General features: G+C 36.8%; 1 protein-coding gene across 3 annotated transcripts in view; it reads left to right on the forward strand.

Moving 5' to 3' along the window:
- FBXL4 (F-box and leucine rich repeat protein 4) overlaps positions 1 to 20622 on the forward strand; it is an 82342-nt gene that overhangs the window by 45117 nt on the left and 16603 nt on the right. For all 3 annotated transcript variants that reach the window (XM_019442922.2, XM_019442923.2, XM_019442921.2), the window contains one exon: positions 19650 to 19721. In XM_019442922.2, coding sequence (XP_019298467.1) covers positions 19650 to 19721 — 72 coding nt within the window. The remainder of the gene's footprint in view (positions 1 to 19649; positions 19722 to 20622) is intronic.

Consider the following 20622-nt stretch of genomic DNA (forward strand, 5'->3'; position numbering starts at 1 on the left):
TTCCTTTTCTCTAAAATGGAGAGACTAAAAATACAGATATTAGGGTCGTTGTGAGAATTAAATTACATGTAAAGCGCTTAAAGGGTGCCTAGAACATAGTAAACTCTCAATAAACATTAGCTGCACGTAACAGTAGTAGTGATAATAGTACCATCATGGTAGTTTTGTAGCGTGTTTTACTCTGTGGTGGGGGAAGTCTCATTTCTAAGCTTTTAAAACTTTTTTTAAATCCTTGTATATTCTTCTGCCACTTACAGCTTTTGGCAAGGGATTTTATCAGAAGTGTATTCGTTTTATTTCATTTTGCTTTTTAATAAGGCTTCCTGTCTGTCATGTAAGCCTTGCTTTATGTCCAAGAAAGAGCGTATTGTTGTTTTCTTCACTTAGGTTTTGTATCTTTCTAGTTAAAAGGTTTATTTTTTGCATTTTGTAGTCGCAGGTACTGTTTTCTATTTAATTTTAATAGGTTATTGTTAAAGTTCATTGTTTTTGTATCATTATCTTGTATCTGCTCACTTTCCTGAATGCTTATAATTGTTCTAATTTTTATTTATGTCTTTTGGATTTTCTAATGATACGATTACATAATCTCAAAATTACTATACCTTGTCTTTTTTAATATTTAAAGTGTTGCTTTATTAGATAGAAATTAATAAATAATGTGCAGCAAGAGTCATAACAGGTGTACCGGTGTTATTTTTAATGTGGTGAGAATGTCATTAATGTTTCATTTTAAAAACATCTATACAACAAACGTTTGACTATTGTGTGCTAGGTACTGTTTTAGGCACTGGAACTTTAGTATCGAACTAAATAGACAACTCCTCATGCAGCTTACTGGGTTTATATGTTGTTTGATATTGCTTTCTGATAAATAGTCTTTATAATTTTTGCTTGCTTAAGAATATTTTATCAAAAATGTATATTAAGCCTCCATTGATACATTCATCTTTTTTCTTTCATCTCAATATAATGACTTATGTCGAATAGTCCTTGCCTCCCTACATGTTCTTAATTTAATACAAAGCTGGGTTAATTTCCTAATATTTTGGAGCCAAATTAACCTGAGTTTGAATTCTAGCTTTATCACTTATGAATTGTTACCTTGAGGAAGTTTCTTGACCTCCTGTACTTCAGCTTTCCCTTCTGTAAAATGGAGATAATAATAGTATGCACCACAGAGAGTTTTTGTGAGGATTAAATGATTTACTATACATGAAGTTCTATAGCAGTGCCTGGTTCATAGTTAGTATCTTTTAAGGATTTATACTTATAAATAATTTTTACATCTGCTTTATTAAGTGAGATTGAGCCGTAGTTCTCCTTTTCCTGCTGTTTTATCAGGTCTGAGGCTAGGATTATGACAACGCAGCAAAATGATATGGGAAACTCCCATTTTTTTCTTTGATCTGGAATAGCTTCGATAGATGGGAATTATCTGTTCTAGAATTGACCTATACAACCATCTGGATATATAGCCTTTTTTATTGGTAGATCAGAGTATATACCCTTGTATAGACATGGCGTTTTTTCTAATCTATGGAAGCCTGAAAGTATGTGAGTATAAGAGCGTCTGTTTAATACAGTATTTTCAGTTTGGGGCACAATGTTTAGCCAGAGTTTAACCGGTAACCTGGTATAGTGGAAAGAAGACTTATTCTGGTTCTGGCCCAGTGACAAGCTTCATGATCTAGGTTGAGTCACACAGTCTCTCATATTCCCAGATTCTTCTTTTGTGAAATACAAGGGCCGTTATCCCTGAATGCGTGTTTAAGTATAGTGTTAGCCCATGTTTTAATTGGTCTGTCGTGAAATGACTTACCACTTGTGAGTGTAAAATTGTCAGCTATCTTTTCTTGGGTAGGTCTGTCCATTCTTAAATTATGCCATACCTTATTTTTACTGATATATTAACTCTTTTATTGGCCTATGTACTATAAAGTCTGAGGTCCTCTGAGCAAGATAATGCCTCATTTAAAAATTTTCCAGTGAAATTTAACTTTAAGAAGAAATATAGCACAGTTAATTATTCAGGGAATTTTCAGGAAGAAAAATAGGATAAAAACAAGAAATTATACTAACTTGCTAGGCACCTTACATCTACGGTGATTTTTAAGAATCGCTGGGTTCTACTCCTGAAGCCAAGACTACACTGTGTGTTAACTAACTTGAGAATAAAAATTAATTGATTAATTTAAAAAATAAATTAGATACCTTAAAAAATGTATAGCCTGTGGGATGCTTTTGAAATGTTCTATATCAACAATATCTAAGTGTCAGGAAATCATGAAGTAATCCAGTTTTCTTTAATTTACCTCAAGAAACTGATAGAATATGACTATATATTGTTAAACTCATTTTCTTTTCTTAGTTTCAGGGATACAATATAATGATTCAACAATTCTGTACATTAGTGCTCATTGTGTTAAGTGTACTTTTGATCCCCTTTTTCTATTTTACCCATCCTCCCGTCTACCATTCCTCTGGCAGCCACCAGTTTGGTCTTTGTATTTAAGAGTGTGGTTTTTTTTTTTTTGTTTGTCTCTTTTTTCTTTTGTTCCTTTGTTTCATTTCTTAAATTCCACATACGAGTATATTTTTTAAGAAGTGTGATTTGTAAAAGCCTGAGAAGATTTCCTATCTCCAGAGTGGAGATCTATACATATCTAACTCTAGATGGCAAGCATCATCTCCAGCTTCCCTCGGTTACTTAAACACAGATGTAAAATCATTGTAGGAATGCATTAAATAAAATTCGTGTGGTAGTTCCATCTGCTAAAATATTATAAAAATAATTTATACATTTATTTTATACAATTTTCTGACATTGAGTGTATAAAAAATTTATAAAGTTACATTTTAATGATTTACAGTTAACTTACAGTAAAATAAAAATAATGCCATTTGAGTGCTGTAAATGGGAAAATTCAAAATTGGGAAAAATTTACCCAGGCAGTGTTTACTTTTATTGCTTCTCAAGTCTATATTCAGTGCTCTCTACCTATACTTAGTATTCACTTCTAGTGTCTTCTCATCCTTGGGATCTGTATCAGATGCTGACGTGGGCACTCAGTAGGTCACAGGAATAAAGGGAGAAGGCAGCACAGTCCTCTGGTCTCTTAAAACAAGCAGAAGCTACAACACTGGCATTCATACCAATCTGCAAACACCTCCGTTGTCACTTAGGCACGGCATTATGTCACCCCCTTCTTTCTTCCATGAATGTACACTTCTGTCCTACACTCAGTGATGTTGGTGGATGGAGAACAAACAGGGAATAAGACAAGATTTAGGGGCTTGGCTTCTCTCTGAACCTCCCGTGTAATCATTGGCAGTACATTCAGATGTTATGAACTGTTTTGAAAAAAAGGAACAGCAATTAATTTTAAATGCCTCTGTCTGCTCTGAGGAAATATATGAGAAGAAAAAAATAAAACAAATTTGAACTTCCTGGGAGAGTTTTTTTTTTTTTCTTAACAAGCAATACAAATTATCCAGTGCCACTTTCACCTGTTTTTCTAAATTCTACAAATTTTTTAAATAAGCAAAAGTTAGTATTATTAAATGTTGAGTCTGTTATAGCATTTAACTTCAGAGAGATCAGATTGATGGTGTCGTAGAGTTATACTTTACAGGCCTCTATATAATTTACACTAATAAACATAATACATCTGTGCCATTTTTATAAGACTTAAGTCTGTGTGCCTAGTGAGCAAAGCTTTAGAGGATGTTGGAGACCTGGGTTTTAGCCCCAGTGTTTGGGAAAGCTTACTGAATGTATTCTGTTTGCTGTCCTAGACATTTTGCGTATTATTTAATTCTTTGCACTAGTCCAGTGAAAGTAGGTGTCATTCTCATCTTACAGATGATCAAATGAAGGTTCCAAAAGATTAGTAACCTTCCCAGTGACACAGAGCAGTATGTTAGAGTCAGGATTTGAACAAGTTTGGTGGTCTCAGTGTCATAGTTAAAACTGTATGCTATGTAAAAGCACAGAATGGTGGTTATTCTAATAACTTGACTGCCTCTATTTAAAGTAGAGATTTTTCCTTACTACCTATTAGAAAAGATTTGCAATTGGTAAGGAAATATAACATTGTAACTAACATACACAACATCGTGATCCAGTGTAAAATGCAAACTAGTAAGTTATATTCTATAAATATTTTGTAGTTGAAACTTCTACAAGGAAGTGGAATTCTTGTCTTTTATTTTCATTATAACTAAACTTATTTTGAAGTCTTAATTGCTCTGCATTTATAAATAACAATTATTTAAATTACATTTAGAAAATTTAAGTAATAGTTTGTGGAATCAATACATAATAATGCTTTAAGCAAATGGGTTCCATAGGCCACTTCTCAATGTTATACCCTAGTGGACAGTAGCATTGGGACACATAATCCCCCAAATAATTTTAGCAGGTAAAACTATGTGTTGTTGATGTCTAGGTGGTATGTTCCTAAGTTGTTAGGCATAGCCAGGCATGTTGCAGTTCTGATTACTCAATAAGACTGAGAACCCAGGAGAATGAAAGTATAATCAGGTGAGAATTGCCTAATATGCCAGTGGATAGATCCTGACATGCTGACGTGGCCCCTTCTGAGCCAGCGGTGAAACAGGCCGTGAGCCCAGGGCAGTGGGCTTCTCTCTCCCCGACAGATTTCACCATCAAGGCTGTAACTTTGTCAGGAGCTGGGGTTGTATTGTGGTTCATATCCTTCATATTGCTTGATTGCTGCTTTGGTAGTACACTGAGAGCAACCTTAAAATAAGTCCCAGTGCCATTGTCACCAATTTTTGAGCCCAACCTTTACCTGGCCTAGTTCATTAAAAAAGTCAAACCCATAAATAGATAAAACAGAATAAAATGGTAGTTACCAGGGGATAGAGGGTGGGGGGAGGGTAAGATTGACGGTGTTTAAGAGATCTAATGCACAGTATAATGAGTATAGACAATAATACTGTAATGATACAATACAAATATTTCAATTGTAATTGCATTTCAATATATGAAAGTATTAAAGTCACTCACTGTACACCTTAGATTTACAAATTACAATGAATCAAGTTTATCAAATTAAAAAAAAAAAAAGATTTTCTGCCCAGTCCCACTGCTTTGGCTGACTATGGCCAGTACCCTGAAGTGAGAGAAAGCAGCAGTAGGATCTTGTTGAGACTTTAGCTATGATTAAAACTTTTGCTTAGCAGTAGGATTCAAGTATCTGATTCACACACTATTTGATAATTTAAAAACTGAAAAGATATTTGTTATTTAGTCTGTATCATAGACCCAAGTCATACAACTCAGTCCTTATCTTGGCTTTTCCACTTAAAAGATTTATGTGTTTGGGTAAGCCACTTGTACTAAGCTAAAAGTTTATTTATCTATTAAAAAAAAGCCAAACTTACCCTATCACATAAACTATTGAAAAGACCAAATTAGGTCATATGTATTTAAAAAAAAAAAAACAAACCCACACTTTATAAATTAGATGGACCTGTATCGTTGTGGAAATAATAGTATAGATTTACCCAGCATAGTCCTACACAAATATTCCCACCTTCGTCAAGTATTCTTGTATATCTTCCTAAATAGAAGTATCTTTTCCATCATGTGTGAAGGGAGATTGAGGCTGAATTATCTCTTTTACCCTTTTGATTTATTTCTGGTGAAAGGAATGTTCATTCCTAAATTAAAAACTCCTTGACGGGAAGGACCATGTTTTTGACTGTTTACTTTTTTTCACGACTAGTGCATAGAACAGCGTTCATTATAGTGAATGTACATAGTAGGTATTTAGTAAACTTCTGTTGAATGAATGAGTGATAGCTATCTCTTATCAATTCATTTTTTCATTAGTAGATAAGCATATCTATTGAACAGATGGACAGTTAGATCTGCAACTTGAAAAATGTAGAAGAAAATATTTGAACAGATCTGTATTTGTTCAGAAGTTTTAGCCCTAAAAGATAGTGCAATATAGTTCAACCTGTTTTGTTCATTTGTTTCATGAGATCTTTTTCATTTTTTAGATGTGTTTAGGGTTGAGATGAGAACTGGTTTCATCAGAGAAATAACAAATGTCTTCTTAAAACATCAACCAAAAAACATCACTAAATAAGCTATTTGCAGAGTCAGTGGTATACACTTGTTGGAATTCAGTAGATGCAAAGAGCAGTAAACATATGCCTAGTGAAGAACAAGCTAATACTATGATAAAGAGAGACAAAGCAGGCTGGTGTGCAGTAAGCCCACATGCATCCAAGAACGTCACAGGTGTGTGCTTGGTTGGAGAATGGTCTGTTGTGCAACCTTATTGGGAGAAATGACCCTCCAGCCAAGACTTAGGCCTTGTTTACTGTATGATTCCAGAATGACTAGTGAAGTGGGTTGATAAATAGGGTAATTTTCTTTGTAATGAATTTGGTGGATCTTTTAGGTGGATTTGTTAGGCAAAAGGTGGGAACTTAGAACAGACAGGAAGGAAGCTTTGTTGTACTTAGGATCTTCTGCTATCCATGACAAAAGGGTAGCTATAATGTATAATGATGTATGTACTATAGCTATATTATAGTATATATTTAGTATATTATATATACTAAAGCTATAGATGTATAAAGATGGGGCGTACTTTGTTTCAGTCCCTTTGGTCCTTTTCTTCTCTGTTCACTAGATTCTTTTTATGTTTGATAAACACTGATTGCAAGCATTTCTCCTGCCATATACGATGATGTCTTTTCGTGAGAGGAGGGCTGTAAAAATTTAACTCATTAAATAGACCTTGAAATACTTAAAAGGAAACCTTTAATTTCAAACTAATTTTAGACTTAAAGAAATGTAGCATAAAAAGTAGATTCCCTTACCATACGCATAATTTTTTTCCTGAACCATTTGAAAATAAATTAGAAGATACAATTCTTTGCTTCTAAAGGGACATGTATCTGTAACCTACTGTTAAATACTTGTGTTATGAGCTGAATTGTATCTCCCTAAAATTCATATGTTGCAGTCCGACTCCCAGTACCTCATAATGTGAGTGTGTTTGGAGCAAGGGTTTTTCAAGAGGTAATTAAGGTTATATGAGGTCATCAGGGTGGGGCCTAATCCAATATGACAGGTGTCCTTATAAGAAGAGGAGATTAGGATACAAAGAAGCACAGAGGGAAGAGCATGTGAAAACAAGGGAAGAATATGGCCAGTTTCAAGCCAAGAAGAGAGGCTTGAGAAGAAGCTAACCCTTCTGACACCTCAATTTCAGACTTCTAGCCTTCGGAATTGTGCAAAAATAAATTTCTGTTGTTAAAACTACCTAGTGCACGGTACCTTGTTGTAGCAGCCTTAATAAACTAATGCAGTTTGTAAAGGATGGCATAACAACAACTTTTTCACATATTGCATAGAAAGTGTCTTGGAGAGAGGTCATGTGCATTTACTAAAACAATGTGGATTAGCGGTGGAAGTTTGAACCTGTTTACCTTTTCTTTGTTTGTAGAAAAAAAAATATCTGGAATGGGTGTGAGATGGGGCATGATAGTAGCTCAGTAAGAATGTCATTCTGTTGCTTAGCAGCAGACAAGAAAACCAAGTGTGTTTTTTAAAAGTTGGAGTTATAAATGGAACACCTGCATCCAGTTTTGATTGCCTCACTTCAAGAATGATAGAGCATAAATTGAAAGAATCTGAAGAAGTGAAAAAACTGATTATAGGTATTGTGGGGGACTAGTGTATGATAGTAATCCGAAAGTATGGTTCAGCAACTGTTTACTTGGCCTACTAGGCAGGGACGACAGTTTCAAGGACCCCACTGGCTTCATCTTCATCAGCTAGAAGACGACAAAAGTAGTTGATCTTTACTTCTCTTGGATAGCCGCACTCTCCTTGTATTTTCTGCTTTCTGTACCAGTTCATTTGGCAGAGTAGATATGTAGGTAAAAATGCATCTGACCCCCGTCTATTGATGAAAGTGCCTGGGCTTTCCCACTAAAGATATATACACTGTCTTTTGAAAACAGTTTGGCTTGATTTAATGACATGAATTTGCTTCTTGACACAGAGATAATGGTGGCCTCCTTACTGCATTCTTACTTGACTTAAAGAGCACATTTTTTATACTGGTAAGTAGAAGCAGGGATGGCCTTTCCTTTAATGGAACCAGTGCAGCTAATAAACTCAAATGAAAGGGATGGCCTCTCACTTAACAGAGTCAGTGTAGACAACCAAGACCAAGAGGAGAAACTGAAACAGAAAAAACCTATGCTGGTCATGTAAATTGACTAATGCAGGGCACCATTAGCTAACTGCCACCTAAAATGCAGTCCACTTCAGACAGATTAATATAACACATAAAACAAAAAGATTAATAATTACTTTGTTCTTAAATAGCTTAAAAGTTAAGATTTTTAATAACTTCTATATAACTGAACTATCAGATACTAAAGTTAACAATTTTTAAAGCCTTTAATATATGTCTCCAGGCAAGAATATATCTATACTTTTCTTTATCCTGATAGGCTTTATAGAAGTTCCAGTGGGAATATGAGGCTTTTGGTGGGGTTGAGTATATGTGGCCTGAGAGAATAGGCTGCGGTTCATTCAGGGTCAAGAAGCCTAACTTGTCAGTGCAGTGAGGTGGGATATAGAGAGCGTGTCATCTCTTGGGGGTCAGACTTGTTATCATCCACCAGTAAATCAGGTAGAAGAAATCTACCTGGAAAGGACATCATTCATTAGAGATAGCTGATCAGCATATTCTCTCACTGTTGGCATGCCACTAGGGAAACTATAGTTACAAGACTTACTTGGTGAGTTTAGAATGAGAACACTGAGAATTAGTTATGTGACTTAAATGATTGAAGGCATCAGCACAGAACAGGTTGACACTTTCATCTCAACAGGAAGGAAAGAAGATAAAGTCTTTGCACTAGTACACTCTCTTTAGACGAACAGTGTCAACCAGCATATGCCTCAGACTCCTCTTACATGCTTCTTTGACGGTCCAGCCCTTCTACCCCTCTGATTGAAACATTCTTTTTTTATATGCTCAGTAAGGTTACTGTCAAGTCCAGCTGGTGTGGAAACTGCCCTGACTTTGTGACTGTAGATATCTGCTATCACCCATTATGGATTGATACGGAAATTGATCAGCCTAGTCATCTGTGAGCAAAGATGCATTCAACTGTATGATTGTAGGAGAGATCCACTACAATAGTAAAATGGTTCTGAAATGAGACTACAGAGCAAGGCAAACATGTGTGGTTTAGTCTTAGATTTTGTTCTGTCACACAGATGGGCTTTTGGAATTTAAATTATTTGAACCTTATTTTGAAACTTGTACCATATAGCCAAATTTCTGAGTCTTTGGTCTAGGGTAGCTTTAACTCTAGTTAGTTTTAGAAAGCTTTCCTTTTTTTCCTCGAAGGTAGGTGTAAGAGCTTTATTAATTTATGTCATTTATGGTCTTTAACCTTTTCTTTTTAGAAACCAATGAGAAGTCTAACTTTTCCACCACAATGTTGATCTTAAAGTTTAAGGTATAAAAGACAAAATTATTTTCAAGTTGTGATTATGTATCATTGTATAACCTATACTGTACTGTACATTTGGACTGTATAAAAGAGAACAATTTGCAGTAGATGGTTTATAGCAAATCTCTATAAAGTAATTGAACTGAAATACTCTGGAATGGTGATTGTTTCTGCATATAGTTAGTTTCAAGTGCTTTAAATAGTTCTCAAAATGCTTCAACTTTGATTCCATATTCACCTTCCTCAAATTTATTGAGATTGGGATACTAGGGCAAAAAAAAATTAAATTGAAGAAAGATTCATATATACAGTGTATACTTTTTTTTTTAAAGTAACGTCCATGCCCAATGTGGGGCTTGAACTCATGACCCAGAGTTCAAGGGTCACATGCTCTACTGAGTCAGCCAGTCAGTCACCCATACATACATGTGTATTTTAAATTCTACTAATTGATTGTGTTCTTTGGATTTCTTTGGTGATATTTGTTATGCAAATTTATGAATACTCATGCAGGGAATATACTTGTATAAAATCCCATCTCGTTACTCTGTTGTGTTTGAAATATATCATGGTCAGTGAATGTACATTTGTTTGTGATCAGGTGATGTCACTAGTCTCTATATTTTAGCTAATATATATCTGTAATACATAAACTTATTTTAATGTTGCTTCAATTTTTTTTTAATGTTTATTCAGTTTTGAGATAGAGCACGAGTAGGGGAGAGGCAGAGAGGGAGAGGGAGACACAGAATCCGAAGCAGGCTCTAGGCTCTGAGCTGTTAGCACAGAGCCCGATGCAGGGCTTGATCCCACAGACCACAAGATCATGTCCTGAGAGGAAGTCAGATGCTTAATCGACTGAGCCACCCAAGTGCCCCTATAATGTTCCTTTAGAATGCTTTCTAGGAGTCATTTTCGTAGAGTTAGAGAATACTGATTTGGAATCCTATCTTCCTATAGTAAGAGTGTTATAATTAAGGGTTAAATTCTTTACTGAAGATAAGCAACAGTTAATTTTAACTGAGCAACAAAGGTCATAAACTAGTTATAACAACTATAAACCTGTATTAATGTAAAGTGGTAAACACAGTACTGCAAACATTGATTAACCAATGTCTCACTGTATTATGAAATGTACACGGTATGATAAGTAGAACTCTACTAAGCCATAAACCTGGACTGTCTAAAACTTATATGTGAGTATAATAAACATCAGTTACCATCTTACTAAGTATTTTTCCTTAGTACTTTCAAAGTCTGGAGGATAGAAGGTTATGTAGTGTATGGGTAGCATTTCCTAAAAAAAATGTGAATGAAAATTTGAATTTCCTTCTTTTACCCCTTACTAAATTTCCTTATAGCAGGGAGAGGCATTAATAATAATTCTCTGTGACTAATAGCTATCTGTTGGATTTTGGAGCTTTTGAACAGGGTTAGTAGGTAGATTATAGGTGGAATGCAAAGGGATTCTTTTTTTAGGAACATATATTCTACTACTAGATGCCAGCATTCACTTAGGGTATGTTTTGATAATTCTGTAGGAGAAATTAACATGGATCCAGTCACTCCTTAGTGGATTCCTTTCCAGGGCAATTTAAATAAGGTTGGCCTTTGGGGCGCCTGGGTGGCGCAGTCGGTTAAGCGTCCGACTTCAGCCAGGTCACGATCTCGCGGTCCGTGAGTTCGAGCCCCGTGTCAGGCTCTGGGCTGATGGCTCGGAGCCTGGAGCCTGTTTCCGATTCTGTGTCTCCCTCTCTCTCTGCCCCTCCCCCGTTCATGCTATGTCTCTGTCCCCCCCCCCCAAAAAAAAAAAAAAGTTGAAAAAAAAATTTAAAAGAGTCACTGGATATTTAAAAAAAAAAAAATAAGGTTGGCCTTTGTTTAAAAATGACAAACTCATTTGAAAACGCATCTCCTGCCTTGCATTATTAAAGCTGATAGCTATTTAAATAAATTGTATTTTGATTTTATAGAGCTACTCTTGTGTTCCTATTGAATTTTACTGAACTAACCAGCAGAATTTGTGGACTTTAGGACCTAATAGATGTCTTAAGTCTTAAGTCAGAGGTTCATACGATTTTTCACTTTTTTATTTCTGAATGCCTTTTTCACGGCATACTTGCTAATGTAGCCTTAATCCATCCACTTGTGTGTTCTAGAAGCGCAAGTACCCAGTGTGATAGAATTGTTCTCTTAAGTAGGGGTGGGCAAACTTTTTCTGTGAAGGCCCAGATAGTAAATGTGTTAGGCCTTGCAGGTCATATGTGTAAGTGCAGATGCATTCAACCTGCTGTTGTAGTGTAAAAATAGCCATAGACAATACATAAATGATAGGGTGTGTCATTGTTCCAGTAAAACTTTATTTACAGAAGCAGGCAGTGGGCTGGATTTGGCGTTGGGGCAGTAGTTTGTCAACTCCTGCTCTAAGTCATTGAGTTTGTGGTCTCTCCCAAATCAGGCCCTTTTATATTTGGAAACAAAGAATTTCTTCTCTTTGCTTCATCATCAATAGCAGAACTTTAATTCTGAATACTAACAGCATAGAGAAGATCCTAAACATTTTCTAGGAGGAAATTGGTTAAATGGATTTAGAGAGACTGCAAACTATTGTTGTGTTTTCTAAACCTGGGTACTCCCACAGTCTCGGGCTTCTCATGAGCTCTGCTGGAGAAAGTCATGGAACTGTAAACTTGTGCTTGTTCACCTCAGTGCTTCCTGTCGGCCCTTTTATTGATCTCTGTTGACTCCTTGATATATTCCTCACAGCATCTCTTCCTAGGCCATCCTTGTTCCCCCTAGCCATCACCTCCATCCCCTCGTGTGGTGGTCTCAGCATGTCTCACAGCTCTTACTTAGCAAAGATGTGTGATGTCATTCAACATGAATCTTTTATCCTATATTAGCTCCTTCTTTAAGGTAGGAATGAAAATAATAGTTCTGTCTACCATTAAATGAATTTTTAATTCCCAATTTAACGTGCAGACTGTAAGTTATTGTACAATATTTGCATGAGTAAGTATAGTATGCCATGAATTCCTCTTCCACGGCTTGTAATTCCTCTAGAATGCATCTGCCTTTACACAAGATGTTTCGTAGTTACGTAATTATGAGAATTTGAATTCAGAAGTGTATTGTCTGTGCCTCAAAATTATAATCGGTAAGCTAGACAGTAAGGAATACACGTGGCTCCTCAAAGGAATAGTCAAGACAGATTAATACGGCGTTCTTGGCAATACATTTTTTTGTCTTACTCTTACCTTTAATTAGAAGAACTGATTTAACAGGAGTTCATCTCTTGATAAAAGAGAATCTTACTGTCCCAACACGGGTGTAGTCAGAATCAGGGGACTGTGTTACGTGACTGTCCAAGCCACCCCAGGGGTTGGATGGAAATCTTAGAGAAAGGAGGGATTTGGGCCTGGGCACATACAACAAAAAGTATATAGTGACCTGGCATTGGCTGTACCTCATTGTCAGAACTGAGCCAAGCCTCTCCTGGTTCTGCAGTATCTCCGGTACCACTGCAGAGCAGGACCACTGCACTTTCAGTAGAAGTCCTGGTTCTGGGGACACCTGGGGGCTCAGTGGGATGAGTATCTGACTCTTGATTTCAGCTCAGGTCATGATCCCAGGGTCATGATCCCAGGGTCATGGGATCGAGCCCTGCGTCAGGGCTCTGAGCATGGAGCAGCCCCTCTCTCCTCATGCTCACTCACTGTCTCTCTCTCCCTCTAAAAAAAGAAAAAAAAGGAAAAGTCCTGGTTCCAGACAGAGGCAGTCTGCAAGACCATTAGACAGGGAAGAATACAAAGAGTGAAGTCAGGGGATGGGAGTTCAAAGAAGTAAATGAAAGCATCCTTTAAAATGGAACAAGAAATTATGGAACATAGAGTGAAACAGCAAGAGCAAGTAGTTGTGGTAAAGAGCTAGTTAGAAATCTAGGAAATAAATGATAGTCATTATAATAAAAAATTAATTAAGTTCTAAATTGGACACAAAGATATTGCTAAATTAGAAAGGTTTGAGGAATGCACTTAAACTTGTAAAAGCTTTGGATGTCAAGCACTATTATATGTAGTTTGTATGCATTAAATATATATATGTATATACACACACACGCATATACACACACGTACACATACATTCGTACATGCACACATACACCTCACTTAATCCTCATAGTAATCCTGTTCATTGCCTTAATAAATATATACTGTGTCTATTCTATGTGCTAGTCACTGTATTATTTATTTATTGTTATCTATAGGCTACCCCAAAACTGAGTGGCTTGGAAAGGCTGACATTCATCATCTAACATAACTTCTCAGGAATCTGGGAGCTGTTTGGCTGGATAGTTTGGGCTCAGGGTGTCCAACAAGGTTGCACTCATCTCAGAGCTTAACTGCAGCTGGAAGACCAGCTTCCAAACTCACACCCATGGCTATTAGCAGACTTCCTCTTTAGCTGTTGGCCAGAGACCTCTGTTTCTCTCTACACGAGCCTCTCCATAGGCCTCATGAGTGTCCTTCTGACATGGCAGCTGGCTTTTCCTGACTGAGAGATGGGGGGAACCAAGAGGAGCAATAGCCTTTTATAACAGTATTAGTCAGGGTTCTCCAAAGACATAGAAATAAGAGGGTGTGTGTGTGTGTGTGTGTGTGTGTGTGTGTGTGTGTGTGTGTGTGTATAGCTTTATTCTAAGGAACTGGCCTACATGATTATGGAGGCTGGCAAGTCAAAAAGCCCACAGGATAAGTCAGCAAGCTGGAGACTCAGAGACCAATGGTGTAGTTCAGTCCAAGTTCAATGGCCTGAAAACCAGGAGAGCCAGTGTTTCTGGTCTGAAGGCTGGCAGACTTGAGACCCAGGAAGAGTCAATGTTTCAGTTTCAGTCTGAAGTCAGGAATAAGCTGATGTCCCAGGTTGAAGGATACCAGGCAGGAAGAATTCTCTCAACTTGGAGGAGAGTCAGCTTTTTGTTCTATTCTGATCTTTGACGGTTAGATGAGGCCCATCCACATTAGGGAGTAATCTGCTTTCAGTCTGCTGATTTATCTGTAGATGAATGTTCATCTCATTCAAAAACTCCCTCTCAGAAACACCCAGAATAATGTTTGACCAAATATCTGGGCACCCTGTGGCCCAGGCACATTGACACATAAATTAATCATCACAATAACCTAACATACCATCACTCTGCTATGTTCTTTTTGTTAGAAACAAATCATTAGATCCAGCCCCCACTCAAAGGGAGAGGAACTAAGTGAGCTCCATCTCTGAAAGGAAGGAGTATAGAATAAACTGTGAACATACTTTTTAAGCTACTCTGGGCACTGGTTCTTGGGAGACTCAAATGTTTATGTAATAGGAGTTCCAGAAGAAAAGAAACCAGACCAAATGATAGAGAAGCAATATTCGAAAAAAAGGATTGTTAAGAATCTTCATCTTTCTTTCTTTCTTTCTTTTTAATATTTATTTATTTTTGAGAGACAGAGCATGAGTGGGGGAGGGGCAGAGAGAGAGAAGGAGACACAGAATCTGAAGCAGGCTGCACTGCAGTCTCTGAGCAAGCTGTCAGCACAGAGCCTGATGTGGGGCTTGAACCCACAAACTGTGAGATCATGACCTGAGCCAAAGTCGGATGCTCAACCGACTGAGCTACCCAAGCGCCCCAAGAATCTTCATCTTTCATGATGACAGTTGGAGGTCTTCCAGTCAAATGTTCACTCAGGATACCAAACAGAATAAGTGAAAATAAATCTTTGGACACATTGTGATGAAATTGCAGAATATGAGATAAATGGATAAGAGCCCCCAGAGAGAAAAAATATATTACTTACAGAGGAAGACAATTAGACTGCCTAAAATTTTAAGCCTGGCTAAATTTTCACTCAGGACGGAGCGAAAATTAAAGACTAACTATGGTATTTAACTTTCTGTGACTCAGATTCCTAATTTATAAATGAGAATAACAGTATCTACCTTATAGGTTATTATCTGCTGTGTTTACTGATATATCCCAAGTGTAAACAGTGCCTAACACAGAGTAGACATTCAATAAATATTTATTAAACAAGTGTGTAGGGTTGTTGTGAGGACTAAACAATGTATGTAATTTACAGCAGTACCTGACATGTTGGTAACTACTCTATAAATATGTGTTGTTAAGGTTTTACCACTCACAGACACTCGCTAAAAGAACTCTTAAAAATATTCTTCAACAAGAAGAAAAATTCAGTGAGAAGGTATCAGATATAATAGACAGTTAATGACACAGAAATTGATAAAATGCCAGTAAAGTAAATACAGTTGACCCTTGAAGAACTTGGGTTTAAACTGCATGGGTCTACTTATGTGCAGATTTTTTTTTCCAATAAATGTAGTTCAGTACTGTACGTGTATTTTCTCGTCCTTATGATTTTCTTAAATTTTTTTTAATGTTCATTTTTGAGAGAGACAGAGACAGAGCTTGAGCGGGGGAGGGGCAGAGAGAGAGGGAGACACAGAATCTGAAGCAGGCTCCAGGCTGAGCTGTCAGCACAGATCCCAACACGGGGCTCGTGAGATCATGATCTGAGCCGAAGTCGGACGCCCAACTGACTGAGCCCCCCGGGCGCCCCGACATCCTTATGATTTTCTTAATGACACTTTACTATCTCTAGCTTTACTGTAAAAATACAGTATATAATACACACAGCATACAAAATATGTGTTAATTAACTATTTATGTTACTGGTAAGGCTTCCCGTCAACAGTAGGCTAGTAGTAGTTAGGATATAGGGGGTCAAAAATTATACCTGCAGAGTTTTTACTGTGCAGAGGTCAGCATCCCTAACCCTGATGTTGTTCAGGGACCAACTGTATTGACCATGGGGTAAGAAAGAAAGAAAAACTAATCTTTTTGTATTACTTTTAAAAAGGTAAACTAAAATCCTCAAGGTGTTTCTAAAATTCATATCAAAGAGCAAAGGATCAAGAACAGCTAAGAGTTTTGAAGAATGAGGAAAAGGTGTTTGCCTTACCACATATATAGACTCATTCCAGATTATAATAGGAAAGACTGAAGTGTTGGTACAGGGGAAGGGCAAATAGACAAGTGAAACAAAATACCCAGAAATAGACTCATACACATATGGAAACTTGAAATATAACAGAAGACACCGCAAATAAGTGGATAAGGTAGAATCTTCAATAAATTGAACCAGGACAACTGGTTGTTCTTAAGGAAAAAATGAAATTTGATATGCTCCCATGTATAAAAATCAGTTACCACTGGGTTAAAAACCAGTGTAAAAAAGAAAAACTTTAATGGTGTCATTTAAAAAAAAAAGAAGAAGAAAAAAAGAATATTCTCCCTTGGGTAAAGAGGGACCTTTTGGAGAAGACAACAGAATACAAACATAAAGGAAAAAGATTGATGTGACTATATTAAAATTTGACGTTTCATGTCGCAGAAGATTCTATAAATAAAGCAAAAGACGTGTTAGATTTAGAGAAGATATTTGTAATGGATAAAACTGACAATGATTGGTATCCAGCATGGAAAAGAATTCCTACAAGTCAGGAAGGAAGGAACAATCTAATGGAAATAATCAGTAAAGGATATGATTAAGCAGTGTATGGAGCAGGAGATATGAGTGGCCCATAAACATATGAGAAGATCTTCAATCTCACTAGTAATCATACTAATAAATATTCTAACATTCCATGCTCATCAGATAGGCAGACATTAAAAAGGATGAAAAGATTATATGTTGGCAAAGATGTGGGACCCAGCGCTCTTGCATTGCTAGTGGGCACGTCAATTGACGCAGGCACTCAGGAGCGCTGTTTTGCAAAATCTGATAAAGTTTAAGCATACCTAAACACCTAGAAATTCTTCCTCTGGCATGTGCTCTAGAGAAATACTCTTCTATAAAATGCACAAGGAAACACATATAAGAATGGTTATTTTAACATTCTTTGTTATGGTAAAAGTTATAAACAAACTAAATATTCACCAAATGGGAATATATGTTGCATAACGTAATAGGATATACAACAGTTAACAGGTCAGTGAGCTAAAGCTGTGAGTGTCAACACGGACAAATTTCTCACAAACATTGTCGAGGAAGATGCAAAAGTATGTGCACATTTATATAAAACCCCTGTTTTTATATAAAACCTCCCTGCAGAGGGAAAGAGAGAGAGAGACAGACAGACAGACAGACAGACTGAGAATCTTAAGCAAGCTCAGTGCCCAGAGCAGAGCCTGACATGGGGCTCAGTCTCATGACCATGAGATCATGACCTGAGCCGAAAGCAAGAGTCAAACCCTCAACCAACTGAGCCACCCAAGTGCCCCAAATTATATAATTTTCAATCATGTTTTTAAGCACTGAGTGATGATAAAGGTTACCTCTAAGGAAATATATAAATGGATGGAGGGATTCACAAATAAATAAGGATAAGCAAAGCAGTATGCTAAGATTTGATAAATCTGAGTTGCAGCTACCTGGGTATTCATTTCATTGGATTCTGTACTTGTTCATATACCTGAGGTTTGCCATTGTAAATAGTTTAAAAATAAATTATCAGCAAGTTCTTGAATGGAGTGTGCGTATAGGGGTGGGGGAAGGGGAGCCATTTATAATTTTGAATTGACAAGAATATATGGAATTCTCTATAAAAGTTCTCTAATATGTCCTGGATCTTGCTCATGGGAAAGTCTTATCAAGCAACCTTGTCATAGGGATCTGGTATTTTAATAAAAACAAACCTGATGTCATTTTCCTATCTGTTAGTAAGTTAAAATAGCTAAGTATTATGGAGAAGCAGAAAATTAATTTATCTTGATAGATCTCTTCTAATGTCAACATTCTGAGAGCTAGATGGGATTGTCTTATAAATGTGATAAGTTGTGTTGAAACTTAGGTATAAAGTCATAAAATGAATATAAACTTTTTTTTTTTAATTTTGCTTAAAGAAATGCCCAGCAGTGAAACAATTAGTCTTAAGTCTAGTTTTGTTCTAGGACCTCTTGTAACTATTATTTTATTTTTGCCTTAACTAAGTTTATTTTACCTGATATAGTTCATTATTTTCTCTGGGAAAATCTTACCTGGGTTCGAACTAATGTTTTGTATCATCATTGACACATTCTTTGTCCTTTCTCCAGCTAATACTGTTCAGGTTTTGAACACTTGGAGCAGATTAAACAGAGGTTGTACAGTGTCATCGTCATTTTTTTTAGATACGATTTAGTTGAAATGTTTAGAAAGAAATTTTGCCATGTTAGTTCGAGTAGTTTTTTGTCCTAATAGAAAAAAGAAAACTAGAAATGTGAATGTTTTGCTGCTTTTTTTTTTTTTGGTAATTTTTCATGGCAGGCATTTCATCAAATGAACTTATGACTAGAGATATTTTAGGTACCATGATTATGTAGCAGTCTAGCATATCTTTGGGTTTCTTCAGTGGTGAGACCGTTTTCATTGCACAGAGTAGATGGGCTTAAATGGCAGGAACATGACTAGAAAGTGCACGTTATATATGTTTCAGTCAGCATGTTGCTAGTGACAGGTGCTCAATGGTTGTTGGTATCCTTGTCAGCAAAGAGAATCCTTTGACATTAACGTCACCAGCTCAATCCTGATTTGGGGTGACTCTATTGGCAGCTCCATCAGGCGGCAGCTGATCAGTGAATGTCAGAACTGCCGCTGTTCTTCAGAGTGTCACCAGGCCTCTCTGGGTTTTTGTTTTCTTACTTTTTTTTTTTTTTTTTTTTTTGAGGGCGGGGTTGTTAAGCTTGTCTTGCCGTTCGGTCTTAACCAGACTTTCAAATTGCTTACCTTTGGGAGATGAGCTGAGAGGTCACAGGGAACATAGGTGTCTGTGGGGCCCACAAAACCATCTACGAAGTGGCGACTTACATGGAAACTAGTAATGATTACCTTGACTTCAAGCCAATCAATGGTGGGAGCACCTGGGGACTCATTAAATGGCATTTGTGCTGTCTGTAACCTCGGGTTTGAGCTCTATTTCAAGAAAAGCGGTGACAACCTTTAATGTCTAATTGACCTCTCCTCTTTGTTTCACTTTCTTTCGCTTTCCATATTTGCCGCCAATGTGGTCCCCGATGGCAGCAAACAGCACTGCTCAGCATTTTGAACTTCTGTTCAGAGCTTCAGCACCTTAGTTTGGGCAGTTGTGTAATGGTAAGTATTTGAAAATTCTTTACCTATACTCCATCGCTTGTTCTCTTTTTCTTCCCATGGGTGAATTTTATCCTGACCCAGCCACTCCACACTCACCCACAGCTTTTCAGATTTATGGCGAACTACCGTGTACCCTACTTTCAAACATTTTTCTTAAATTCGAGAGGATCTCTTTGAAACATCAACATGATTTATCCAGGAGAGCAAGGAAAGTAATGTGTTGTGGTAAAAAGAGTTTGGTTCTGCCTCGAGCCAGACAAGCTTCAGACAAGCTATGTACCTCTCTGGATTTTTTTTTTTTTTTTTTTTTTTTTTTTTTTACAAAATAAGATATCAGTCATACCCAAATGCTGGTAGTTCAGTACGTTTGTCACAAAGCTAATTTTAGTTTTTAAGTTCTGAAATTATTTCCTGGAAATGTTGCTGATAGTAGGTAGGTTTATCTTTGTTTGTTTGTTTTGCTGTTGTTGTTTTCAGTGTGTGTTTGTTTTACTGTCCTTACTGGTTAAGGTAAATGGACACCCTATGTTAGAACTCAAATTTTTTTGAAATGTTACTGGTCCATTAAATCCAAATGCCTAGGGACTGTTGAACTAGATAATCTTTAAGGTCCTTCCAGATTAAAAATTTTAGCTTTATGGTGCCATTGAAAGAGTTCATGGGATGAGTTAAATTCTTTTCATCTAAATTATGTGGCTTATAAGTAATACTGAGACTTCAGGGACAGGAGAACTCTTGGTATTTGTATGTGCATGTGTGTGTGCATACATGTACACACACTCAGAGGAAATGCATCTCCCAATATAACTGACTGTAGGGCAATCCATCCCTCTTTTCTTTCTTACCTTCCCCTCGCAAAACAGATTCAGGAGATCCCAAACCATTCCGATTTTGTTTTGTT

Source organism: Panthera pardus, unplaced genomic scaffold (genome assembly GCF_024362965.1).
Source record: "Panthera pardus isolate Hobbes unplaced genomic scaffold, ASM2436296v1 HiC_scaffold_17, whole genome shotgun sequence".
Classification (NCBI taxonomy): domain Eukaryota; kingdom Metazoa; phylum Chordata; class Mammalia; order Carnivora; family Felidae; genus Panthera; species Panthera pardus.